This window comes from Coregonus clupeaformis, chromosome 40, assembly GCF_020615455.1.
Source record: "Coregonus clupeaformis isolate EN_2021a chromosome 40, ASM2061545v1, whole genome shotgun sequence".
In the NCBI taxonomy this organism is placed as follows: domain Eukaryota; kingdom Metazoa; phylum Chordata; class Actinopteri; order Salmoniformes; family Salmonidae; genus Coregonus; species Coregonus clupeaformis.
The window spans coordinates 30,696,237-30,723,730 of NC_059231.1; the positions used below are offsets into that span (position 1 = coordinate 30,696,237).

The window sequence follows — 27,494 nt, forward strand, 5'->3', positions numbered from 1 at the left end:
ACTTTTATACACTCTCCTACTAGAATACCACAGTATATGCAAACTTTAATAAGAGCACAGAAGACAATGAGGCATTGTTGAAGTTTTAAATAAATAAATAACTTTCTTTATTCAAAACGTATTTGGACGACAGTGGGATGTTCATAACGTCCTCTCTGAGCTGGAGGGGGATTAGTGGGAAGAGGGACCCCACTGGCCGGAAATGGGGATCCCCTTCCCTCGGAGCACCTCCGCCCGGGGGAGGGGGGCACACAAGTAAACTGAGCATAGCATACATAGGGCCCTATATATATTATTATATATATTATATATAGGGGGAAGGGGATCCCCATATATATAATTATTTAAAAAAAATGTTTTTTTTTTGCCTGATTCCGTTTAGTCCTAAATGACATTTTCTCCATTTAGTGTTTCCAGGTATTTTTTTAATAGCTTTTTTAGGTCTTCACTCTCAGAAATACACGTTGTAAATATAAAAAAAATAAAATAAATTGGATGTTCTAAGTCCACAACAATGCTTAAACCAGGAGACCGCTTTTGAGGTCAGGGAAAAATATAAGAAATTTAGATTTTTGGGTGTACTTACCCTTTAATGCAAGTGCACACCAGCAAGATACCACAGTTTTTTTGTTTTTTTTTGTAATCTTTATTTTAACAGGGGAAAACAGACTGAGACCTGAATCTCTTTTACGGCTGTGCCCTGTGTAAACATGTTGACATGTACAATGGGCAAGGGACACCAGAGTGTCTAACTTAAGTTGGATCTGCAGTTTGTTCCATAAATAAGGTGCAAAGGAACTGAAGGCAGTCCTACCCAACTCTGTGGAGACCACATGAGTCTCTAATGTTATCCACATCTGTGATCTGGTTTTAAAATTAATATATCTAGTGGAAATTAATGATGATATATATGGAGGTAGATTTAAAAGAAGTGCTTTATAAATAAACAAGAGAGCATGTTGCTCTCACCTCAGAGATAGAGAGGCCCAACCCACATGTTGATATAGGAAACAGTGATGAGTTTTTTAACTATCACCCGTGATAAACCTGAGTGCACAATGGTAAATAGCATCCAGTGGTTTTAATGTGTTTGCCGATGCATGCATATAGATAATATCACCATAATCTAAAACGGACATAAAAGTAGCCTGCACAATTTGTTTTCTATTTACGGAGGACAGACAAGCCCTGTTTCTGTAAAGGAACCCTATCTTGAATTTGAACTTAGTTGAATTCAGTAACATGTTTTTTAAAAGAAAGCCTATCATCTAACCATACACCTAAGTATGTATATGCAGAGACCTGTTTGATATGAGTACCATCCAAGCTAGTGATTACAAAAGTGTTTCTAATTGAGAGTTTAGACCTAGAAAAAAAACATGACATTTGTTTTCTTAGCGTTTAAAACAAGTTTAAGCTGTAAAAGAGACCCCTGTAGTATGCTAAAATCAGACTCCAACTGCATTAAACCTTGGTCCGGTGTTGGAGCAATAGAGTATATCACTGTGTCATCTGCATATAAATGGAATTTACAATATCTGATATCATCACCCATGTTGTTTATATAAAGTGAGAACAATAGTGGGCCAATTATTGAACCCTGAGGGACCCCTTTAAGTAACTGTAAGGGGTCAGACTTGACCCCGTCGACCATGACGGCCTGAGTTCTATCTTTAAGATAGTCATAAAACCATCGACAGGCATCAGTGCCCAGTCCTATAGATGACAGCTTACTCAAAAGGATAGCATGGTCTACAGTGTCAAAAGCTTTTGACAAATCTACAAACAACGCAGCACAGTGCTTTCTATTATCTAAGGCATTTGCAATATCATTTACAACAAGCATAGTGGTCGATGTGGTACTGTGTTTAGATCTAAAACCAGATTGATTGGTGCTAAAAATACTGTTAACAGAAATAAAATATTGTAACTGTTTGTTGACTATAGATTCTAGGATATTTGCCAGACAAGGGAGCCTAGAGATGGGTCCATAGTTATCCAAATCACTACCGTCACCTCCCTTATGTAATGGCAGAACAAAAGCTGCTTTCCACACCTTAGGGATATTTCATGTGCTTAATGTTAGATTCTAAATGTGTGTCACTGAACCAGCAATGATAGGTGCAGCACACTTAAGTAAGTACGGTTCTAAATTGTCAGCGCCTAAGGATTTCTTAATATCAATGGCACACAGGGCAGCTAGAACCTCTGCTTCAGTTATTTTCTGGAAACTAAAAACAGGGTTACCATTTTTCAGAGTAACGGTTGAAAAGCAAGACGAAAAATCAACTAACTGGCCAGTACCACAATGGCCACTTTTCTTTTCAAATAAAAAACCAGCAGAGATGAAATGCTTATTAAAAGCATCACACATATACTTTTTTTCACTTAGAATACAGGAGTCAGAGATAATTTGCTTAGGAAGAGAAACAGCAGAATTCCCCCGTTTCAGTGAATTAACGGTTTTCCAGAATTTTGCAGGATCTCCTGCAGAATCTGTCATAGCATTAAGGAAGTAATTTGATTTAGCCTTTTTGACAGCTGCAGTACATTTATTTCTCAATTGCCTAAAAAACAGCCAATCAGCTAAACAAATGGCCATTAGATAGATGCAAATAATCATGATATCATTCTGCCAGGTTACTTTGAAGTTAACATTTAATTGAAAAGGTTTTTGGGAAAGCCTTTCCATCTCTACCAGTAGAAGGTTATGATTAGCATCATCACTAATGGCTACACAAAGTGCAGACATACGAGCACACCGCACACGCACACAAACAGGGGCAACTCTCATTCTAATTAAAATTTAAGAAGTTTTCCCCTTTAGTCTATGTATCCAATTCATCTACTGTGTTGTTATTAGGGGAGTGACAACCTAGCTATACTCATATTCATAATCGTAACTGTAATTTGACAGTTCATATCTGTGATCATGAAACACAAATGTGTTTTATTATGCCTAAGAAGCTATATGTTGGCAAAGTAACTATCTCCCTGCAGATTTATAAACCAAAAAAGCTGCAGATTAGGAGCAGTGCACGGAGGTGTGTGTGTATGTGACTGTGTCTGTGTCTTGTCCTCAAAACTTGTAGCAGGCAGACAAGTTTGCTGTCACTCAGTCAGAATGTGCATCAGGAATTCTTGTTCTTTCCCTACTCTCGCTTCACTTGTTAGATATTATGCACATTTATAGCTTGCTAGAAAACGTCCTTGCCTATTGATTTATCATAGTAGCAGGAGACAGCAGCAATCTAAATGATCAGACCAAAACATGCGATGAGAAGTGATCGGTGAAGTATGAAGCAGGTGAATGGAGACAGCTTCGCTCTATCCAATCAGAGCAGCAGGATCTGCAAACTAGCCAGTTGAGTTATTTAGAGCACAGTGCACAATGCTGAGAAGGAAGACGACACACTGTTGCCTTAGTTGCCTCCTGGTAGCTGCTTGCTTGGTGTTCAAAATTCTTCATCATCATTAAACTATTGTTCTAAATTCAATCACCCTCTTCACCCTCCTCATAATGTTTTGCCTGCGCTGCCCCATGCGCTCCTCTGCGTGTGTGAGTATCCATAGCAACGGCTCTGTTTGGGCTGCTCAATGAGGAGACGTGAGATAGCTGTTAGCTGATGTTACCTAGCTACTCTAACTTTTGGTTGGTAGAAACTAATTCTGTTCTGATTCCAGATTTAAATAGCAGAGAAGTATACCAAGATGTTAAACCTATGTTTCTGTCTAAAGTGCTGCAAATGTTGTCCAGCTTTTTGTTGTTTGGAAAATCATTCATGTGGTTACTAAAATAGCTGTTTCGTTAGATTGGTAACTGATATTTTTGTTTCCGATTTCCAATTTGAATAGCAGAGAAGTAGAGGAGGATTTCATATGCTCTAACTTGTTGTGTCACTTGTTGTGAAAGTGGTCAAAGTAGCTGATTTGTTTCAAAAGTTGCATTGTTCACAGCAAATTAAATATTGGAAGTCTGGGAGTTGATGATGTCACAATAGGACATTTAGAATGTTGAAGAAATCCCATGAACGTGAATGAGGTCAAAAAGCTCAATATATAAAAAAAAATACATATATCAAAGAGTTGTATGCAATCACACTGGTCCTGAACGCTCTGCACATTTTAAAGTTTGAATGACGTTTCTAGCTTAAACAGTGTAAGAGGAGTAGCATTTCAAATAATAATAATAAGAAGAATGACAAAGATTTGAAATGGGGACCACTAATGACACTAGCACTGACTCTCCTGCATCTTTGTTGCTTTGTTTGTGTTTGTTGTGAAACAACCCTATCAACATCATCAACATTCAAACGTCACAGCCCCAATGCATACATATTTCAATACAATATTCCACATTATTTCACATTACTCAAAAACCTGCAAAAGCCTGTTGTCAGTGAAAGGTTGGAATGCCATCTATTACACAGTATCACATTGACACCAAGTGACACTGTCTTTTCAAATTGCCTTGATCTCTCCCAAAGGTCAGCCCCTATCCCTGCTAAATGCAACCTGACAGTGGATGATACAAAGGGGACAGCCCGACACATGCATCACCCGCTGCATCAAAGCCCTCCAAATTAATCACTTCAATTAATGAAGAATGAGGCCCTAATGTTAATGAGGGCTGACAAGTCGACTGGTCAGTTGTTTTTATTTAGCCTCACCCTATCGTGGTGAGGTAACCACAAGAGACAGTTGTACAAATATTTGCATGACATGAGGTTTCTGTAGTGTCCCACACTTTCTTTCTCTGTCTCCATCTAATCCTCTCCTCGCTGTGACATCTCTCTCTCTCTCTCTCTCTCTCTCTCTCTCTCTCTCTCTCTCTCTCTCTCTCTCTCTCTCTCTCTCTCTCTCTCTCTCTCTCTCTCTCTCTCTCTCTCTCTCTCTCTCTCTCTCTCTCTCTCTCTCTCTCTCTCTCTCTCTCTCTCTCTCCTCCTCTCTCTCTCTCTCTCTCTCTCTCTCTCTCTCTCTCTCTCTCTCTCTCTCTCTCTCTCTCTCTCTCTCTCTCTCTCTCTCTCTCTCTCTCTCTCTCTCTCTCTCTCTCTCTCTCTCTCTCTCTCTCTCTCTCTCTCTCTCTCTCTCTCTCTCTAATAATAATGCCACACCACCACTGCCACACAATATATGATAAAAGTTGATATGGATCATTACGGAAATTATGATTAATCAATTATCTATTATTATTCTAATCTATTTCTGCAGTTGTCTGCATTTGTGTGTTTTGAACAACAGCCCTCCACACATTTTCCCAATCATGCATATTCAAATTTTAATGCAGATGCTTAACAGCAAACGCAAGAGGAATTAGAATGAGGACATTTGTCTTCATTAAAATACAAAAAAAGATTATCAAGTTTATCTTTTGAAATGTCTATTAAAAATGTGTATGATGCTTTCTGCTTTATCTGTCACCTGACACCCCTGGGCCTGAGTCACTAATAAAGAGATAGGGATGACTTAAGCCCAGGAGAGAGAGAGAAGAATGAGAGATATATATATATATATATATATATATATATATATATATATATATATATATATATATATATATATATATATATATATATATATATATATATATATATATATATATATACAGAGAGAGAGAGAGAGAGAGAGAGAGAGAGAGAGAGAGAGAGAGAGAGAGAGAGAGAGAGAGGAGAGAGAGAGAGAGAGAAAGGGACCAATCCTGCTCTCTCTCTCTATCTGTGGATCTGTTGGGGCGGTATGCAAATTGGAGTGGGTCTAGGGTTTCCGGGATGATGGTGTTGATGTGAGCCATGACCAGCCTTTCAAAGCACTTCATGACCAGCCTTTCAAAGCACTTCATGGCTACATACGTGAGTGCTACGGGGCTGTAGTCATTTAGGCAGGTTACCTTGGCGTTCTTGGGCACAGGGACTATGGTGGTCTGCTTTAAACATGTAGGTATTACACACTCAGTCAGGGAGAGGTTGAAAATGTCAGTGAATACACTTGCCAGTTGGTCCGCACATGCTCTGAGTACACATCCTGGTAAGACGTCTGGTCATGCGGGCTTGGGATTTTAACCTGTTTAAAGGTCTATAGTCCTAAGATACCAATGCTAAACTAAGCTAACCTCCTACAGTAGTGCTAACCAGGCTAACATCCTAGGCCACAACTGCTTACCAGGCTAACATCCTAGGCCAACAGTGCTAACCAGGCTAACATCCTAGGTCTCCCGTGCTAACCAGGCTACATTCCTAAGATATCAATGGTAAACTAAGCTCCTACAGTAGGCCATCAGTGCTAACCAAGCTAACATCCTAGGCTATTAGTGCTAACCAGGCTAACGTCCTAGGCCACCAGTACTAACCAAGCTAACATTCTAGGCCACCAGAGTCCTTATTCAATTCAATTTGATACAACCTTATTTATCAACTCAGGCACAATTAAGAAAGTCAGTGTATAAGTATTAACTAAGCTAACATCCTATTCTACCCGTGCTATCACAGCTAACATCTTAGGCCACCAGTGCCAACCCGGCTAATGTGGCTAATAAAGCCAGGCAATAGCTGCTAGCTATATGTGTCCTTCCACCCTGAGAGCTTTATTATTAGAAAGGACATAAACAGACTAATTAAATCGCAGCAGTGGAGCCGGGCTGACAGCTGGTGCAGAGAGTGTGACCAAACAAATCCCTATCAAAGAGCAGGAGGCACTGCACACTGCATGAAGATGGACCTATTTCATTTACAGAATTTATTATTATGGTATAATCAATATTTATGTATCCAGGTTTGTCTCAATGAGATCTATGCTGTTGATATCATATCTATGATTATTTTCTTTGATTATTTTGTGTGATTTAATGCACAATACTGTCTACTAGACTTGACAACTCACATTCATCCTGTGATATATGAATTGTAATGCCAATGGCATAACGCACAGACACAGAGAAAGAGAACCTACAGAGTACATACTTAGCTTGAAATACAAGCAATGACATGTGGCCTAGCCTAGGGTTTACCAGATAAACCTAGTTCTGCATTAATCTCAGATAATAAGGGCTAACTGATGTACTGTCTGGAGAAACAATGTGTCCTGATTATTTTCTCTGCTGCTATAAACACACACACAAACACAGTTAACAGGGGGCATTTGGAGCTCTCTAAAATGAATACATCCTGAATAATTGATGAAGCCTTTTAAAATCATTGTTATCTGCCTGCCAACAACCGCAAAGGCGAAACCCACTGATGAGGAGAAAATATGGTTTTAACAAGTCAATAATGGCAAGCACAACTGGAGCAAGCTTAATCAATGAGGCTGCTGCGTTTCCAAACAAGGACCTGACTTATAATGTTGATAATTTATTCTCTCTCTCTCTCTCTCTCTCTCTCTCTCTCTCTCTCTCTCTCTCTCTCTCTCTCTCTCTCTCTCTCTCTCTCTCTCTCTCTCTCTCTCTCTCTCTCTCTCTCTCTCTCTCTCTCTCTCTCTCTCTCTCTCTCTCTCTCTCTCTCTCTCTCTCTCTCTCTCTCTCTCTCGCTCTCTCAGGGTGGAGAGATGATGGGAAGTTTCTAGAGTTTGTTTATCACGGTGAGTTTTGCTCTCCCCTACTACTCCCCCTTTCCCTCCACCCTCTCCTTCCCCATTTGAAATTTTGCAAGCCGTTACCAGCAGCTTAACCAGAAAAGGATTAAGTCCCATAGCCGACTGAGAACACAGATAATGCTCAGTAATTGGTCAAAAATGAAGATGAATGGGACAGCCAGATAAGGGCCAATTAGTTGCTTGCCGCATACAGCTGTGGTCTCCTCCTCACGGAGCCCTCTCTGGGGCCCCGGCTCGCATTCACACACACAGGGCTTCCCACCTTCTCAAACACATACGGGTCTTTCCGGAATTCGCTGGACGACCCCAGGAAGAGAGTACAATGTCTCCTCATCATCTCTCCCACCACTGGGGCCACTATTTACGTAAGATCTTCTCTTATGGCATCATGCTCTCTAAGCATCTCTGTCCCCAAAATATGTGAGCTGTTGGTTATAAAAGTGGCCATAAGCCAAAATATGCATATTCGGAGGTGGCTGTTGGTATTATTTCAGATGATTTAACCTCTACGGGATCGGTGTCCCATATACGGGACGTTTGAGCTAACGTGTGCTAATGTGATTAGCATGACATTCCAGGACATAGACATGTCTTATATGGGCAGAAAGCTTAAATTCTTGTTAATCTAACTGCACTGTCCAATTTACAAAAATACCATGCTATCGTTTGAGGAGAGTGCACAACAACAAAAAACATATCACAGCAACTGGTTTGATACATTCACCTCTGAAGGTAAATAATGTACTTACATTCAGTAATCTTGCTCTGATTTGTCATCCTAAGGGTCCCAGAGATAAAATGTAGCATAGTTTTGTTTGATTACATCCATTTTTATATTAAAATGTAAGAACTGGGTTCTACAGTTTGAACCCCTGCTGTGCTAAATGCAAACAAAACAAAATGCATTCGTTTTATTTAGGTCCCGTAACCCAGATTTAAATGACTTTTGTAATGACTAGTTTGAACGGTACACACATTGAGCGAGTACCTTCCTACACATATCATGGTATCTGGCTTGATGACAAACTGTCATTTAAAAAACATGTCACTGAGCTGAGTTCAAGTTCAAGGTTGGATTATTTTACAGAAACAAAGCATGTGTGACTTTTGTTAATATGAAGGACATTATATTTTATGTCTATTTTAGATTATGGGGATATTATGTATATGCATGCAGCAGCATCTACACTTAAAACACTAGATTTTGTTTTCCATTGTGCCCTTAGGTTTATTACTGGTGATGGTTATAGAACTCACCATTGTGTTTTGTATCAACAAGTGGGTTGGGCCTCTTTGTATATAAGGAGAGAGCAGCATTTTCTTGTGTTTATCTACAAAGCACTCATGCAGAAGTGCATGCATGTATCTATCATCATTAATTACAATTACATTTACAAATGACCAAACCCAGTCTCAGGCTTGGATAACACTGGAGGCCCCTTTGGTCTCCACAGAGGTGGGTAAAGCTGATTTTAGTAATTTTGCCTCCTTTATGTGGAACAACTTACAGAGCTCTCTGAAATTAGATGTTCTCGTCCCCCTTGGTCAGTTCAGAGTAATGATTGGAGACTTTTACGTTGATAAATGTGTCTGTTTTTCTCAATATGTTTTGTAATTTTGTATATTGTGTATGTGTTTAATGCATTTATGCAGGGCTCGTAAAAGAGACCCTAGTCTCAGTATGGATTCCCTTTCAAAATAAAGGTTAAAAAAATGTAATACATCTGCTTTCAACTGTTCATCTTTTCCTCTACTCTAGACACATGATGTCACCCAGTCACTTGGCCGCTCTGCAGCCCAGGCTCCCCTCACCGAAGCCGGGTAAGGAGGGAGCTGGAGCTGGGGGTGGCCTGAGGCTGGATAGGTGGTGAAACCTTTAAGATGTACATGGCAGGATCGTCTGGTGGATATCGGATGGAATTCCCACAGCTAATTACAGACATGATGTAAGATGTATTACCATTGCCATGGTAAGGGGAGGAGTCAGGTGGATCACCAGAATCGGGGTTAGAGAGAGAGAGTGAGAGAGAGAGAGATCCAAACAGAGAGCATAAACAGTGATACAGTATACAGTAGGGGGAAAAAAATATTTAGTCAGCCACCAATTGTGCAAGTTCTCCCACTTAAAAAGATGAGAGAGGCCTGTAATTTTCATCATAGGTACACGTCAACTATGACAGACAAATTGAGATTTTTTTTTCCAGAAAATCACATTGTAGGATTTTTTATTAATTTATTTGCAAATTATGGTGGAAAATAAGTATTTGGTCACCTACAAACAAGCAATATTTCTGGCTCTCACAGACCTGTAACTTATTCTTTAAGAGGCTCCTCTGTCCTCCACTCGTTACATGTATTAATGGCACCTGTTTGAACTTGTTATCAGTATAAAAGACACCTGTCCACAACCTCAAACAGTCACACTCCAAACTCCACTATGGCCAAGACCAAAGAGCTGTCAAATGATACCAGAAACAAAATCGTAGACCTGCACCAGGCTGGGAAGACTGAATCTGCAATAGGTAAGCAGGTTGGTTTGAAGAAATCAACTGTGGGAGCAATTATTAGGAAATGGAAGACATACAAGACCACTGATAATCTCCCTCGATCTGGGGCTCCACGCAAGATCTCACCCCGTGGGGTCAAAATGATCACAAGAACGGTGAGCAAAAATCCCAGAACCACACAGGGGCACCTAGTGAATGACCTGCAGAGAGCTGAGACCAAAGTAACAAAGCCTACCATCAGTAACACACTACGCCGCCAGGGACTCAAATCCTGCAGTGCAAGATGTGTCCCCCTGCTTAAGCCAGTACATGTCCAGGCCCGTCTGAAGTTTGCTAGAGTGCATTTGGAAGATCCAGAAAAGGATTGGGAGAATGTCATATGGTCAGATGAAACCAAAATATAACTTTTTGGTAAAAACTCAACTCGTCGTGTTTGGAGGACAAAGAATGCTGAGATGCATCCAAAGAACACCATACCTACTGTGAAGCATGGGGGTGGAAACATCATGCTTTGGTGCTGTTTTTCTGCAAAGGGACCAGGACGACTGATCCGTGTAAAGGAAATAATGAATGGGGCCATGTATCGTGATATTTTGAGTGAAAACCTCCTTCCATCAGCAAGGGCATTGAAGATGAAACGTGGCTGGGTCTTTCAGCATGACAATGATCCCAAACACACCGCCCGGGCAACGAAGGAGTGGCTTCGTAAGAAGCATTTCAAGGTCCTGGAGTGGCCTAGCCAGTCTCCAGATCTCAACCCCATAGAAAATCTTTGGAGGGAGTTGAAAGTCTGTGTTGCCCAGCGACAGCCCCAAAACATCACTGCTCTAGAGGAGATCTGCATGGAGGAATGGGCCAAAATACCAGCAACAGTGTGTGAAAACCTTGTGAAGACTTACAGAAAACGTCTGACCTGTGTCATTGCCAACAAAGGGTATATAACAAAGTATTGAGAAACTTTTGTTATTGACCAAATACTTATTTTCCACCATAATTTGCAAATAAATTCATTAAAAATCCTACAATGTCATTTTCTGGATTATTTTTTCTAATTTTGTCTGTCATAGTTGACGTGTACCTATGATGAAAATTACAGGCCTCTCTGTGGGAGAACTTGCACAATTGGTGGCTGACTAAATACTTTTTTTTCCCCACTGTATGATGTCACTAATTACGGTTTAAGTGAGACTGCCACTGAACCAGTCATGTCTATTTTAGAGAGAGAGAGGGGGCATGAAATGAAAGAAAAGGTAGATGAAATAAAAAAGAGAGGAAAAAGACAGGTGTGTTTTCTTCTCTCCTCTCCTCTTAGCTCAAGGTCTTAAACACTTGTTTTCTATTCCCACTCCTGAAAAAAGCAATTTCTTCTCTTGAAATTGGCAGGTGTTTGTTAGTGGGCAGCAGCTGACAGTCTTTTTTGTCCCGGTAATGAAGGTCGTGGTTGGGGCCAGTGCATGGTCAGTGCGTTGGGAGGGAATGACTGACTGTCTGGCTGGCTAATTAAAAACAATAGCTTATTTTGTTATGTGTGTTATTTCGTACAATATTTGCTCAGAACGTTTCTAGTACTATTACCTATCCAAATAAGTTTTGGATATTAGATTGGCGGTCACTCACCAGCAATTTGACCAGAAATTTGATTTCCCAGACCTGGATAATTCTTTTGGGACTCCCCGAGGCAGCCCCATTTATCCCGGGTGATACTCCAAAAAAGAGGGAGGAGGAGTGGGATCCTAGTCAGACTCAGGAGGTGTACATTTCACCCACAGCTTCAGAGTATATTACTCTCTAACATTCAGTTCTTGGACAATAAAATAGATGAACTCAGGGTGAGGATCTCCTTCCAAAGAGACATAAAGGACTGTAACATACTGTTTTAAGGAATCATGGCTCTCTCTGGATATATTGTCCCCGTCCATACAACCAGCGGGGTTCTCCATTCATCGCGTGGACAGGAACAAAAAACTCTCTGGGAAACAAAGAGGTGGTGTCACGCCCTGGCTCTGGGGACTCTTAAATGTTTAGCCAGGGTGTGGACTTGTTATGTTTAGTTTTCTATGGGTTTTGTTCTATATTGTTTATTTCTATGTTGGCCAGGGTGGTTCCCAATCAGAGACAGCTGTAGCTCGTTGTCTCTGATTGGGGACCATACTTAGGCAGCCTGTTTTCACCAGTTTATTGTGGGATCTTGTTCCGAAAGGTTTGTGTTGTAACCTAGGACTTCACGTATCATTCGTTTATTGTTTTGTTTCGTGTTGTGTACACTAAATAAAGTATGTATGCTTATCACGCTGCGCCTTGGTCCGCTTCATCTGTCGACGATCGTGACAGGTGGAGTGGTATGTCTCATGATTAACAACTCATGGTGTGATTGTGGTAATGTACAGGAACTCAAGTCCTTTCGTTCTCACGATCTGGAATACCTAACCATCAAATGCCGACCACATTACCTCCCGAGATACATTTTTAGGTTATAGTGACTGCCGTGTACATTCCCCCACAAGCCGACAACGCGACAACGCGACGACACTCAAGGAACAAACTGGAAACCACATATCCTGAGGCCGCATTTATTGTAGCTGGGGACTTTAATAAAGGAAATCTGAGGAAAACACTCCCACAATTGTATCAACACATCTCCTTTGCTACTCGTGGCGAGAGCGTCCTTGACCATTGCTACTCTGCTTTCTGGGATGGCTACAAGGCCTTCCCCTGACCTCCCTTCGGGAAATCTGACACGACACCTCCATCCTGGTCCTCCCTGTCTATATGCATACACTTAAGCAGGAAGTACCCGTGGTAAGCAGCGTCTTGAGAGCATGTGTTTACGGACATATTCAATATCTCACTATCCCAGTCTGTTGTCTCCACTTGCTTCAAAATGTCCACCATTATTCCTGTACCCAAGAAATTGAATGTAACTGAACTAAATGACTATCCCCCCATAGCACTCACTTCTCTAATCATTAAGTGCTTTGAGAGGCTAGTTAAGGATTATATCACCTCCATCTTACCTGACACCCTAGACCCACTACAATTGTCATACCGCCTCAACAGATCCACGGACGACACAATCACCATTGCACTGCACACTACCCTATCCCACCTGGACAAGAGGAATACCTATGTAAGAATGTTGTTGATCGAATACAGCTCAGCCTTCAACACCATAGTGCACTCCAAGCTCATCACTAAGCTCAGGGCCCTGGGTCTGAACCCCTCCCTGTGCAACTGCGTCCTGGACTTCCCCCAAGTGGTGAAGGTCAGCAATAACACCTCCGCCACGCTGATCCTCATTACGGGGGCCCCACAGGTGCTGCTCAGCCCCCTCCTGTACTCCCTGTTCACCCATGAATGCGTGGCCACGCAAGCCTCCTACTCAATCATCAAGTTTTCTGACGACACAACATTGGTAGGCCTGACTACCAACAACGACGAGACAGCATACAGGGAGGAGGTGAGTGCCATGGCGGAGTGGTGCCAGGAAAATAACATCTCCGTCAACGTGGACTACAGGAGACAGCAGAGAGAGCACGCCCCCATCCACATTGACGGGGACGCAGTGAAGAGGGTCAAAAGCTTCAAGTTCCTCAGCGTTCACATCCATTCACAAAGACAGTGTGGTGAAGAAAGCGCAACAGCGCCTCTTCAACCTCAGGAGGCTGAATAAATGTGGCTTGGCCCCTCACAAACTTCTACAGATGCACCATTGAGAGCATCCTGTTGGGCTTAATCACCACCTGGTACATCAATTGCACCATCCGCAACCGCAGGGCTCTCCAGAGGGTGGTGCGGTCAGCCCAATATATCACCGGGGGCACACTGGCTACCCTCCAACACATTTACATCATCTGGTGTCACAGGAAGGCCAAGAAGATCATCAAGGACCCCAGCCACCAGAGCCACGGCCTGTTCACCCCACTACCATCTAGAAGGTGGAGACAGTACAGGTGGATAAAATCTGGGACTGAGAGACTTATAAACAGCTTCTATCTCCAGGCCATCAGACTGTTAAAAAGTCACCATTAGCCGGCCTCCGCCCAGTACCCTGCCCTGAACCTCAGACACTGTCACTAGCTGGCTACCACCAGGTACTCTACCCTGCACCTTAGAGACCACTGCCCTATGTATATAGAGTCCTTGAACACTTGCCACTTAAAAATGTTTTACATACTGTTTTAACCACTTTATTCTGTATATACTGTAGTCATGATTCATTATATAACTACTGCTATTCACAACTTTTCTATTCACATACTGTCTATACACATTATTCACATACATCCGGAAGCTAATTTACTTTTGCACTGTATATTTATATACTGTACTGTATATGTATATACTTCTCAACATAGCTCATTCTAATATTTCTGCTACTGTATATTGCATTCCTTGTATTTGTGTAAATTCATCCAGTGAAGATACATATAGATTGCATGTGGATCACTGTTACTGTGCTAATTAGGCTGTTATTGGATTCATTCTGACATTTCTTGATTTCTTGTTGTTCTTTCTGTTTTCTTGTTTTTTAAATGAATTATTTGTGTATCTGTTTGACATTTTACTACATTGTTAGGAGCTAGTAACATAAGCATTTCACTGCACCCGCTATAACATCTGCTAAACTGTGTACGCAACGAATACATTTTGATTTAGCTGGCTGCCCGTTTAGCCAACTGAAAGGCCCAGTGCCACACATGCTCTAGCCTGGGTCTGTGATCAGTAATTGTGGCATTTCCTGAAAGCCACAGGAACAATCCACATTGTACACATCGAGAGGGCCTCTGAACCCCCTTCCAAACCAACACACACCACCTCCTTCGCAAGACTGCCAGGGAGAATCAAAGAGAGTGAGAGACAAACTTTTTTATTTTTTATTGAATATTTAAAACATACAATATACTTGCAGTGAAGACGCTCAACAACTACATCACATTAGCCATCTAACAGACTCCCATCCAGAGCAACACACAGAAGCAACAAGGGTCAACACTCAGAGACAAACTGTTTGTCTAATCAGAGAACAAGCTCTCTCTCTCTGTCTTGCTCTCTATTTGATGTGGGGGAGAGAAACCTTAGCCTGTTCCATTGACATCAACACAAAGCCGGCAGACACACAGCAATCCTACTCCACCAACAGAACAAGGTGTCCTTCACTCCCTGTCTCGGTCTCAGCCTCTGTCTTGGCCTTTGTCTCTACCTCTGTCTTTGTCTGCCTCCTTCTCTACCTCTGTTATTTTTTTCTGCTTCTGTTTCTAGCTCTGTCTCTGTCTCTCTGTCTCTGTGTCTGCCTCTGTGTCTGCCTCTGCCTTTGTCCCTCCCTTTGTTTCTGTCCCTGCCTCGGCATCTAACACTATCTCTGTATCTGCCTCTGCATTTATCTCTCTGGCTCTGCTTTGCCCCTGCCTTGTATGCCTGTATCTGCCACTGTCTCTGCTTTTGTCTCAAACTAATAGTATTACATATTTCAATAGTTACAATATCATTATCACTATCAACCCTTTTTGAATTAGTATGAACTCTCTCTCTCTCTTTAAAAGAGAGCATGCATTCACTTCCTCATCAGCACTGCCCTGCAGTATAAGCATTAGCCTAAGCAGTATCATCAGCAAGGGCCTGAGTGCTGAGAGTGAAGCAGATTATATTGCAAACATGAGCAAAATGTTTATGCTCTTCATGGTATGTGTCAAAGGCACTGTTTTATTCACTTCACACTTAATGCTACAGTGGAATGGGTTACTTTTTTGTTTCCTTGCAGTAAAATAGATCCCTTCACAACCATGACTACTTCATTTAACCAGGTAAGTATTTGAGGATAAATTCCATTTGACAATAGCTAACCCTTCCTGGTCTATTGAAACAAACATTTATGTACAAACAACTAGCAATTCAAACATAGACAGAAGGGTGCTTTTTCCATTTTCAATGTTGAAGAAATGCTGGCTTTCCCTTTTTAAACGTTGCTTAAACATTGCTCTCTTTCCGTGGCCCATCTGAAGAGACTATACTAATTACATAATGTTGAAGGAACATCGAAGGAATGTTGCTTTCCCTTTTTTAAACGTTGCTCTCTCTCCGCAGACTATACTATACTACTGTAGGCCATAACATTGAAGGAATGTTGATTTTCCCTTTATAAATGTTGGTTAAACATTCATTTCTCTCTCCGTGGCCCATCAAAAGAGTGGTTCTCAAACCCTGCCCTCAGGGACCCCCAGACATTTCACCATTTTGTTGTAGCCCTCAACTAGCTCACCTGATTCACATAATTAGTTAACAAGTTCAATCAGGTATGCTAGCTCTGGAAATATACCTGGAATGGCTGGGGGTCCCCTAGGAGAGGTTTGAGAACCACTGATTAAGATGACTTCTGCTGGACACCCTGTCACACAAGAGTGGCTGATATAAACAAGACATTGCTGCGACACCCAGTAATCAATATAAGGATGGCTTCAGTACCAAACATAATTTTTCTCAGCAAGCCATTGCTTTAACGAAACAAAGCATTAATTCAAATCATAAATCTGAGAGCGATTTAAATCTGGGGAGAGTAAGCGAGAGGGGGAAGAAGGAGAGAAAGAGAGAGAGGGAAACAGGGGGGGTAGAGAGAGAGAGAGAGAGAGAGAGAGAGAGAGAGAGAGAGAGAGAGAGAGAGAGAGAGAGAGAGAGAGAGAGAGAGAGAGAGAGAGAGAGAGAGAGAGAGAGAGAGAGAGAGAGAGACAGAGACAGAGACAGAGACAGAGACAGAGACAGAGACAGAGACAGAGGCAGAGAGATGGTGCCTCTGTCTCCCTGCCTAGCCCCTAATGATTTATTTTCTACATTTCTGCAAACGAGAGATTTGTCCATACACAGTGACAGGTCACCTTCAAATGCCAGTGGCAGACTGTTCATCACCATGCACACAAGCATCTCATCGCTGCGAGTAAATATTACAGGAAAATAATCCAATTGATTGTGGATGGGGCCAGGAGGCGTCACCGCCATATGTTTCACTCAGGAAGCTAATTCCGTGGGCCGCGTATCCACACCAACACACACACAAATATGCATGTGGATCCACACCCATGCACGCACACACACACACACACACACACACACACACACACACACACACACACACACACACACACACACACACATACACACACACACGTGTGTGTATACACACAAATAAACACAGACATGCATACAGATGCACACACACACACACATGTACACGCGCGCACACACACAGCTGCTCCCTTCAACATAATTATGATTCTTCAGGGCATGTGGCTGGCCGGCCATGTGCTCAAGGTTTCAATTTAAATTGTAAAAAGATAAAACAGTTTCTTATTAGCTCCACTGTCATTCTTATTAGCGCTTATTCAAAATGTTCTTGATTTCGGTAACCTCGTAGCCTTGTTTTCTTATTGGTCGTATATCCATTTCCTTTTATTTTTATTGGTCTATTGATGACCTCAGAGCTCATGAACTGTGCATCTCAAAAAATATGAAAACATATCAGCCATCCTTTAAGTAGACAACAAAAAATATCAAATATTTAGGATACTTTATAAGTGACAACAAACAACAAATATATAAAGATACATTTATCCCATTATCAACAATATGAAAGCAGATCTAATTAAATGGAACAATCTTCCCATACATTTTACAGGTAGAATAAACCTTTTCAGAATGGCATGGCTCACAAAGTTTTTAGATGTATTCTCGGTAATACCAATTACCCCACCGAAGATATTCTTATAAAAAATATACTCGGTCATAACAGACATTTTACATCTTCCTAAGTCTGAGGGTGGTTTTAACCTTCCAGACTTGGAATTGTATAAACACGCTACCCAAGGCTTTTACCTATGACATATACTTAAATGCACTAAAGAAGAAGAATGGGTGCATATTGAAGATGCACATGCTCATCCCCAGAATCTTCTACGTGTATAAAGCTAAGAACATTAACAACTTTATAGTTAAGAACACTATAACAATATGGAAGAAAATGAAATGTATTCCAATATAACTTCCTAAAAACACAAACTCTTTGAACAATCCTAGGATAGCTTTTCAGAATTCACCGATCAATTGGTCCACATGGAAAACTAAAGGCATAGAAACTGTAAATTACTTGGTAAAATAAAAAATAAAAAGTTTACTTCCATGACATAATTAAAAAAGCAATTTTGGACTGACCAATGTAGATGGAGGGAAAGTTGGAGCATAACTAACAAAATTACAGTTAATGAAAAGTTATGCTTAACCCAGTATAAGCTAATGTATAGAATGTATTATACAAGATACAAAATACAGCACAATGGCAGAGACATATCTTAAATGTAAAACTAATAATGACTCAATAATCCATGCTTTCAGGGAATGCTATGAAGTCTGTAAATTGTGGGCGGAGCTAGAAAGTTGGGTGTCGTAAGTGTTACAATGTGAACATACTTTTATTCCATCTATCTGCATATTTCAAGACATGGCATATGAGGGTGTATGTAGTGTGATACCCGATGGGTTGGACGATTCTCTTCTCATCAGTCATCTTGAAAATATGTATACTAAAAACTATTAACACACTGAAAACATAAAATAATTTATTACTGAAATATTGAAAGTGCGTGTGCTACGGAGAGAAACAAAAATAAAAAATAATTATTCAATTTTTACATTGTGTTAACAGTTGTTAGTACACATTAAACTAAAACCGTACAACAGCTTTTAAAATAATTGTGCTTCTTTGTTCATTCTGCGTAGTGACCAGTTTTTACTCAAATATACAGTGTCAAGTACTTCTGTTGAAATGTATTCATGAGTCGAGACACTTAGCAAGAGCAAGTGAATCAAAAACACTATTTTGCAAATCAAAGCTTTAGGGATTACATGGAGCCTATAATTTGTAATAGGCTCATAATAATTCAACACTATATTATCATTTTCCACAATAAGCTAAGTGGCTTGGTGGTGATATTAGCTAAATCTGTCTGTATTGCTGGGTAATAATTAATTGAAATGGCACATATTGAAAAAGCAATGATTACATTAAATAAATTAGAGACTGAGTTAATGGCTAATAGCTTTGGGATACAGTGTTCATGGATTACATTTAGTATTTAACAATGTCTGTGTTGTTTTTAGATTGGATTTTACAGTGCAGTAGAGAACAAGACTTAACAGACAGAACGTACCATTGCATTACAAAGACTTGGACACTGTGTTCAGCTTTATATTAAAATGCACAATAATTGTACAAATAAATAAATAAAAGGAAGACAAAAATAGTTTGTAGATGTTTCAACTGGACCTGTATTCTCTGAACTACCCACATTGTGCTCCACACTGGCAATAATAGGTATGTTTGGAATCCAGTACCTTAGCTTGACAGTATCTTTGAGCTACGGGTGATTTGATTATTGGAGAGGCATTCAGGTGTACAAACGTACAGCTTTGTTTCAACACAAGCTGTATGTAGCTGAGATCTGCAAACTATGAACCTGTGTGTGTGTGTCTGAGTCTGTGTGTCTGCATATGTATTCATACCTGCTTTGATATCTGGATGCATGTCTTTGTGTGAGTGTAAGCACCTGCATGCACATTTACGTGCACATGAGCTTGCATCTGTGTGTGTGAAGGGCACACTGACTGACTCACCCATGCTGGAGCTGAGGTCTCCGTTCTCGCCATCAGCCCCATGCTGGTTGGTGTTGCCGTGGTAGCCGCTCATCACCTCCAGCTTGATCTTCTTCACCTTCATGGCCTCGGCGATGGCCGCGTTGGCAGCTGCCGCCGCCGCTGCTGTCAGCCCTGGACACACCGCACCAGAGAAAACAGGACACAGTTAGAATAACACTTAGAATGCTACACTTAGTTGGTCTAGAGCAAGGGTTGGCTGCTTTTTTAAAGGCTTTTTACAAATGTTTTATATTAAACATCGTATGAATGATCTTATGAATTATTAATACATAATGAATAACTAGCATTTACAAATATAAATGGTTTATTAAGGAACTTTATCATAAAGTGTTACTTCGGGCAATTTGCTGTGTACAAATTATTATAATCATGTTCAAGCTCCCCTACCATCCACTCTGACAAAAATTGGACCATGGCTGAATCTAGTTGCCTTCTCCTGGTCTAGAGGATAGGGCAATTTCCTACAGCACATATGCACCTGTGTACCCCCGGTCCCACTGCCATTCTGTCACACACCTCTTGTTACTCTGTCTGTATTCTACAGTATAACAATATACAGTTGAAGTCGGAAGTTTACATACACCTTAGCCAAATACATTTAAACTCAGTTTTTCACAATTCCTGACATTTAATACTAGTAAAAATTCCCTCTCTTAGGTCAGTTAGGATCACCACTTTATTTTAAGAATGTGAAATGTCAGAATAATAGTAGAGATAACAATTTATTTCAGCTTTTATTTATTTCATCACATTCCCAGTGGGTCAGAAGTTCACATACACTCAATTAGTATTTGGTAGCATTGCCTTTAAATTGTTTAACCTTCCACAAGCTTCCCATAATAAGTTGGGTGAATTTTGGCCCATTCCTCCTGACAGAGCTGATGTAAATGAGTCAGGTTTGTAGGCCTCCTTGCTCGCACACACTTTTTCAGTTCTGCCCACACATTTTCTATAGGATTGAGGACAGGGCTTTGTGATGGCCACTCCAATACCTTGATTTTGTTGTCCTTAAGCCATTTTGCCACAACTTTGGACATATGCTTGGGGTCATTGTCCATTTGGAAGACCCATTTGCGACCAAGCTTTAACTTCCTGACTGATGTCTTGAGATGTTGCTTCAATATATCCCCATAATTTTCCTTCCTCATGATACCATCTATTTTGTGAAGTGTACCCCACCCTCCTGCAGCAAAGCATCCCCACAGCATGATGCTGCCACCTCCCGTGCTTCACGGTTGGGATGGTGTTCTTCGGCTTGCAATCAACCCCCTTTTCCCTCCAAACATAACGATGGTCATCATGGCCAAACAGTTCTATTTTTGTTTCATCAGACCAGAGGACATTTCTCCAAAAAGTATGATCTTTGTCCCCATGTGCAGTTGCAAACCGTAGTCTGGCTTTTTTATGGCGGTTTTGGAGCAGTGGCTTCTTCCTTGCTGAGCGGCCTTTCAGGTTATATGATATAAGACTCATTTTACTGTGGATATGGATACTTTTGTACCTGTTTCCTCCAGCATCTTCACAAGGTCCTTTGCTGTTGTTCTGGGATTGATTTGCACTTTCGCACCAAAGTATGTTAATCTCTATGAGACAGAACACATCTCCTTCCTGAGCTGTATGACTGCTGCGTGGTCCCATGGTGTTTTCTACTTGCGTACTATTGTTTGTACAGATGAACATGGTACCTTCAGGCGTTTGGAAATTGCTCCCAAGGATGAACCAGACTTGTGGAGGTCTACCATTTTTTTTCTCCTTTTGATTTTCCCATGATGTCAAGCAAAGAGGCATTGAGTTTGAAGGTAGGCCTTGAAATACATCCACAGGTACACCGCCAATTGACTCAAATGATGTCAATTAGCCTATCAGAAGCTTCTAAAGCCATGACATCATCTTCTGGAATTTTCCAAGTTGTTTAAAGGCACAGTCAACTTAGTGTATGTAAACTTCTGACCCACTGGAATTGTGATACAGTGAATTATAAGTGAAATAATATATCTGTAAACAATTGTTGGAAAACTTACTTGTGTCATGCACAAAGTAGATGTCCTAACCAATTTGCCAAAACTATAGTTTGTAACAAGAAATTTGTGGAGTGGTTGAAAAATGAGTTTTAATGAGTCAAACTTAAGTGTACGTAAACTTCCGACTTATAATAATATAATAATAATATGCCACTTAGCAGACGCTTTTATCCAAAGCGACTTACAGTCATGCGTGCATACATTTTTGTGTATAGGTGGTCCCGGGGATCGAACCCACTACCCTGGCGATACAACCGCCGTGCTCTACCAGCTGAGCTACAGAGGACCACAAACAGGACCACAGACACATACAGACTTCAACTGTATGTATGCATCAAAATAAAGTGCATCATACAGTACACATTGAATATAACCTGAAGACGTTCTATACGTGTTGTCTGAAGGCCAAAGAGAGAAGAGAACAATTAATGCATACATACAGTATATCAAATGCTGAATATGTACATTATTTAAATCAAGAACAAAACATATATATATATATATATATATATATATATATATATATATATATATATATATATATATTAGGCTGTCAAAAATAGCGCGTTAACGACGTTAATTAGTTGTTTGCTGTTAATTACGTCAATTTTTTTAACGCATTTCACGCATGCGCAGTGTGACAAATTATTCAGGTCAGGAAAGTGGTTGGGAGCTAGAGGCGAGATGGAGCAAGGTGAGCAAAGTGGGCCTATTGACGGATTCAAATATAAAAAGAATGATGATGGTACAGTTAACAAGTACAAGGTTATTTGCAAGATTTGTAAGAAGGAGTTTCAATTTCACCGGAGCTGTTCAAGCTTGAAGTACCATGTCAACGCCAAACATGCGTTTGCTGGGCCGTCAGATTCAGCAAGTGGTTTGCGCCAGACCACGCTGAATGTTTGCAGGCAATTAACAAAATCAACCTCAGATAATTTGACCAACACAATAGCAAAATGGATTGCAAAGGATTGTAGACCCATTAGCATTGTAGAAGACTCAGGTTTCCTTGATGTTTTGCAAGTGGCGTCTCAAGACTCATTCTATAAGCCACCGTCAAGAGCCACAGTTATGAAGAAAATCCACGAGCTCTATGAAAACGAAAAAGAAAAAAGGAAAGAGGTCTTGGCTCAAGTAAATCATATCGCCCTGACAGGAGACCATTGGACATCAGTGAGTAACAACAATTACCTCGGAGTAACTGCACATTTAATCAGTGACACGTGGGAACTGAAGTCTTTTGCGCTGACTATATTAAAAACTGAGGAGCGTCATTTTGCGGAGGCTTGTAAAGAACAGTTCCTGTCTGTTGCACGTGAGCGGGACATCGTATGCATTTCAGAAAAAAAATGGTTAGGATTCAGGTGTAATTGCAAATAGTGATTAATCATGATTAATCCACTGAAAATTCTGATTAATTTGATTAAAATTTTTAATCATTTGACAGCCCTAATATATATATATATATATATATATATATATGTTTCATTACAATCTAATTATATACTGTAGCAAAACATAAATACCTGAACAGAAAACATGTTGGCGTAGCAAGGAATACAAAAATGACAAAAATCCCAAACCCAAAATAACAGTAACATGTTCTATGAGAGTAGCTTTTTCATGCTGCTGACAATGGCACAATGTTACTATGTAACTCTACGCAGCCCATTCTCCCCACTGGCTGGTAAATATGACATCTTATGACATGAAATAGCTTTGCAGCAGGTTATCATGTAGACGAGATATTGTGTTGTACATGTGATTGCTATGAATGTGTTGCTGGCTCTATCTCTCCCCCCTAACACTGTATTGACGTTGATGTGTGCTTTGATAGGAACAGATGGACTCAGGATAACACATATGCAATGACATGATGCCATTATTTCTGTGCGTGGTCGGGGGGTTGTTGTATGTGTGTGGAAGTGTGTGTGTGTCTGTGTGTGTGTGTTTGTGTGGGTGGATGGGTGTGTGTGTGGGTATATGTGTGTACAGTGCCTTCAGAAAGTATTCATACCCCTTTACTTATTCCACATTTTGTTGTGTTACAGCCTGAATTCTAAATTGATTAAATTGATACACCAACACCCCACAATGGCAAAGTTAAAACATGTTTTTTGAAATGTTTGCACATTTATTGAAAATTAAATACAGAAGTATTCACACCCCTGAGTCAATACATGCTAAAATCACCTTTGGCAGTGATTACAGTTGTACATCTTTCTGGGTAAGTATCCAAGAGTTTGCACATCTGGATTGTACAATATTTGTACATTATTCTTTTAAACATTCTTCAAGCTCTGTCATGTTGGTTGTAGATCATTGCTAGACAGCCATTTTCAAGTATTGCCATATATTTTTCAAGCCAATTTAAGTCAAAACTGGTCTTAGGACACTCATGAATAGTCAATGTCATATTGGTAAGCAAATCCAATGTATATTTGGCCTTGTGTTTTAGGTTATTGTACTTCTGAAAGGTGGATTTGTCTCCCAGTGTCTGTTGGAAAGCAGACTGGACCAGGTTTTTCTCTAGGATTTTGCCTATGCTTAGCTATATTCTGTTTCCTTTTATCAACAAAAAAAAACTCCCTAGTCCTCGTCGATAACAAGCATACCCATAACATGATGTAGCCACCACCATGCTTGAAAATATGAAGTGATACTCAGTGATGTGTTCTGTTGGATTTGACCCGAATATAACATTTTGTATTCAGGACATAAAGTTGATTTCTTTGCCAAATTCTTAGCAGTTATACTTTAGTGCCTTATCGTAAACAGGATGCATGTTTTTGAATATTTTTATTCTGTACAGGCTTCCTTCTTTTCACTTTGTCATTTAGATTAGTATTCTGGAGTAACTACAATGTTATTGATCCATCCTTAGTGTTCTCTTATCACAGCCATTAAACTCTGTAACTGTTTTAAAGTCACCATTGGCCTCATGGTGAAATCCCTGAGTGGTTTCCTTCCTCTCCGGCAACTGAATTAGGAAGGACACCTTTATCTATGTGACTTATTGCAAACATGATGCATGTTTTTGAATACTTTGGAAATTGAGCAAGTTGAGGAGATTAAGCTACTTGATGTAACCCTGGATTGCCAACTGTCATGGACAAAACATATAGATGCAACGGTAGCTAAGATGGGGAGAGGTCTGTCCGTAATAGAGCGATGCTCTGCTTTCTTGTCATTGCTATCAACAAAACAAATCCTACAGGCCCTAGTTTTGTCGCACTTGGACCTCTGCCCAGTCATATGGTCAAGTGCCACAAAGAGGGACATAGGCAAATTAAAGTTGGCCGAGAACAGACCACGTCTGGCCCTTAAATGTACACGGAGAGCTAATATTAATGACATGCAATCATGTCAAACATGTCAATCTCTCCTGGCTCAAAATACTGCATCACTACTTGTCTTTGTGAGAGGTATTGACATGTTCAAATTACTGAGCTGTCTGTTCAAACAACTAGCACACAGCTCAGACAACCATGCATACCCCACAAGACATGCCACCAGTGGTCTCTTCACAGTCCCCAAGTCCAAAACGGACTTTGGAAAATGCACAATACTACACAGAGCATGGAAATCTATTCCACATCTATTCCACATCAAGATAAAACTACACCTTATGGAACAATGTGGACTGTGAGGAGACACACACTCACAGGCACGCATACTTGCATACAAACACACACGCACACGCCAGCACACACACTCTACACATATGTATGCATGGTGGTATATACATGTTGTATTTTAGATATGAAGTGATGTAATAATGTTATATGTACTATTTTATTTCATTCTTGTTTTTGCCTTAATTAGTTTGGACACCAGGAAGAGTAGCAGCAGCTAATGGGGATCCTTAATAAATACAAATACAAATCCTTTTCAGGTACTTTTTACTCCTGAACTTATTTAGGCTTGCCATATCAAAGGAGTTCAATACTTATTGACTCAAGACTTTTCAGCTTTTCATTTTTAATTAATTAAAATTTCAAAAAACATAATTTTACTTTGATATTATACAGTATATTATGGGGTATTGTGTGTAGGCCAGTCTTAATTTGATTCATTTTAAATTCAGGCTGTAACACAACAAAATGTGGAAAAAGTCAAGGGGTGTGAATACTTTCTGAAGGCACTGCATGTGTGCATGTGTGAGTGTATGCACGTGTGTGTGTGTGTGTGTGTGTGTTTGTAAAGGATAAATCATACAGACAAACGCACACACTCGTATTGAGTACTTGTTGAAGGCAATTTCAATTACAGCATCTAATGTTTTTGCCAGATCTAACCCCACTGTCACACAAAATGAATAATGACCGACACTGCTATTCAAATTCTTCATGGCAGAGTTTCCCAAACTCGGTCCTCGGGACCCCAAGGCGTGCACATTTAGTTTTTTTCTTTAGCACTCCACAGCTGATTCAAATAATCAACTGATCATCAAGCTTTGATAACTTGAATCAGCTGTGGAGTTTGGGAAACACTGCTTTGTGAGTAAAACAGAGCTGCTCATAATAAACGTCCTCCTCTGGCTTTCATTGGTTTGAAAGGCCAGTCGTGGCACAAAACATGCAGAATATAAATAACTTAAGATTATATGTCATTTTCAATGACTGAACAAGGCCATACTGGAACTGATTTCAGGTGAGTGAAATGTAATTAGTGAAAATATTGATTAATCATATAATTAAACTAGGGCTTTTTGGTCAATGCCATCTCTGTTCTTTGTAAGAGAAACACTTATTTTATCAAATCAAATATTATTGGTCACATACACATATTTAGCAGATGATATTGCGGGAGTAGGGAAATGCTTGTGTTCCTAGCTCCAACAGTGCAGTAGTATCTAACAATTCACAACAATACACAAATCTAAAAGTAAATGGAATTAAGAAATACAGTGCTATGAAAAAGTATTTGCTCCCTTTCTAATTTTCTCTACTTTTGCATATTTGTGATACTGTGGATGTCACGATCGTCATTCATAGAGGAGGACCAAGGCGCAGCGTTGAATGCGAACATTTTATTAAACTTGAATGAACACACGAACAAAACAACAAAACGAAAACGTGACGTCCCTGGTTACATAAACAAACCAACACGGAACAAGAAACCACAAATAATGAATGCCTAACGGCTACCTAAGTATGACTCCCAATCAGAGACAACGAGCTACAGCCGTCTCTGATTGAGAGCCACCCTGGCCAACATAGAATTACAACAACTAGAACATAAACAAATGAAAACTCACACCCTGGCTCAACATACTAGAGTCCCCAGAGCCAGGGCGTGACAGTGGAAGGCAGAGTTTGGTTTTCGCCAGGCATTACTGGAACCATGTCGTCCAAAAAGTTATACTTTTGAATCATCTGTCCATAGAACGTACTTCCAAGAGTCTTGATGATCATCCAGGTGCTTTTTGGCAAATTTGAGTCAACTTGTTGGACGAGATGGGTCCCATTATGCCTGGCGAAAACCAAACACTGCATTCCACAGTAAGAACATCATGCCAAAGGTCAAGCATGGTGGTGTGATGGTTTGGGGATGCTTAGCTGCCTCAGGACCTGGACGACTTGCCTTAATAGAAGAAACCATGAATTCTGCTCTGTATCAGAGAATTCTACAGGAGAATGTCAGACCATCCATTTGTGAGCTGAAGCTGAAGCGCAGCTGG

At 40.4% G+C, this 27,494-nt stretch overlaps 1 protein-coding gene across 2 annotated transcripts in view; it reads right to left on the minus strand.

Moving 5' to 3' along the window:
- LOC121551191 (dachshund homolog 1-like) overlaps nucleotides 1-27,494 on the minus strand; it is a 355,740-nt gene that overhangs the window by 123,461 nt on the left and 204,785 nt on the right. For both annotated transcript variants that reach the window (XM_041863748.1, XM_041863740.1), the window contains exon 3: nucleotides 19,749-19,901. In XM_041863748.1, coding sequence (XP_041719682.1) covers nucleotides 19,749-19,901 — 153 coding nt within the window. The remainder of the gene's footprint in view (nucleotides 1-19,748; nucleotides 19,902-27,494) is intronic.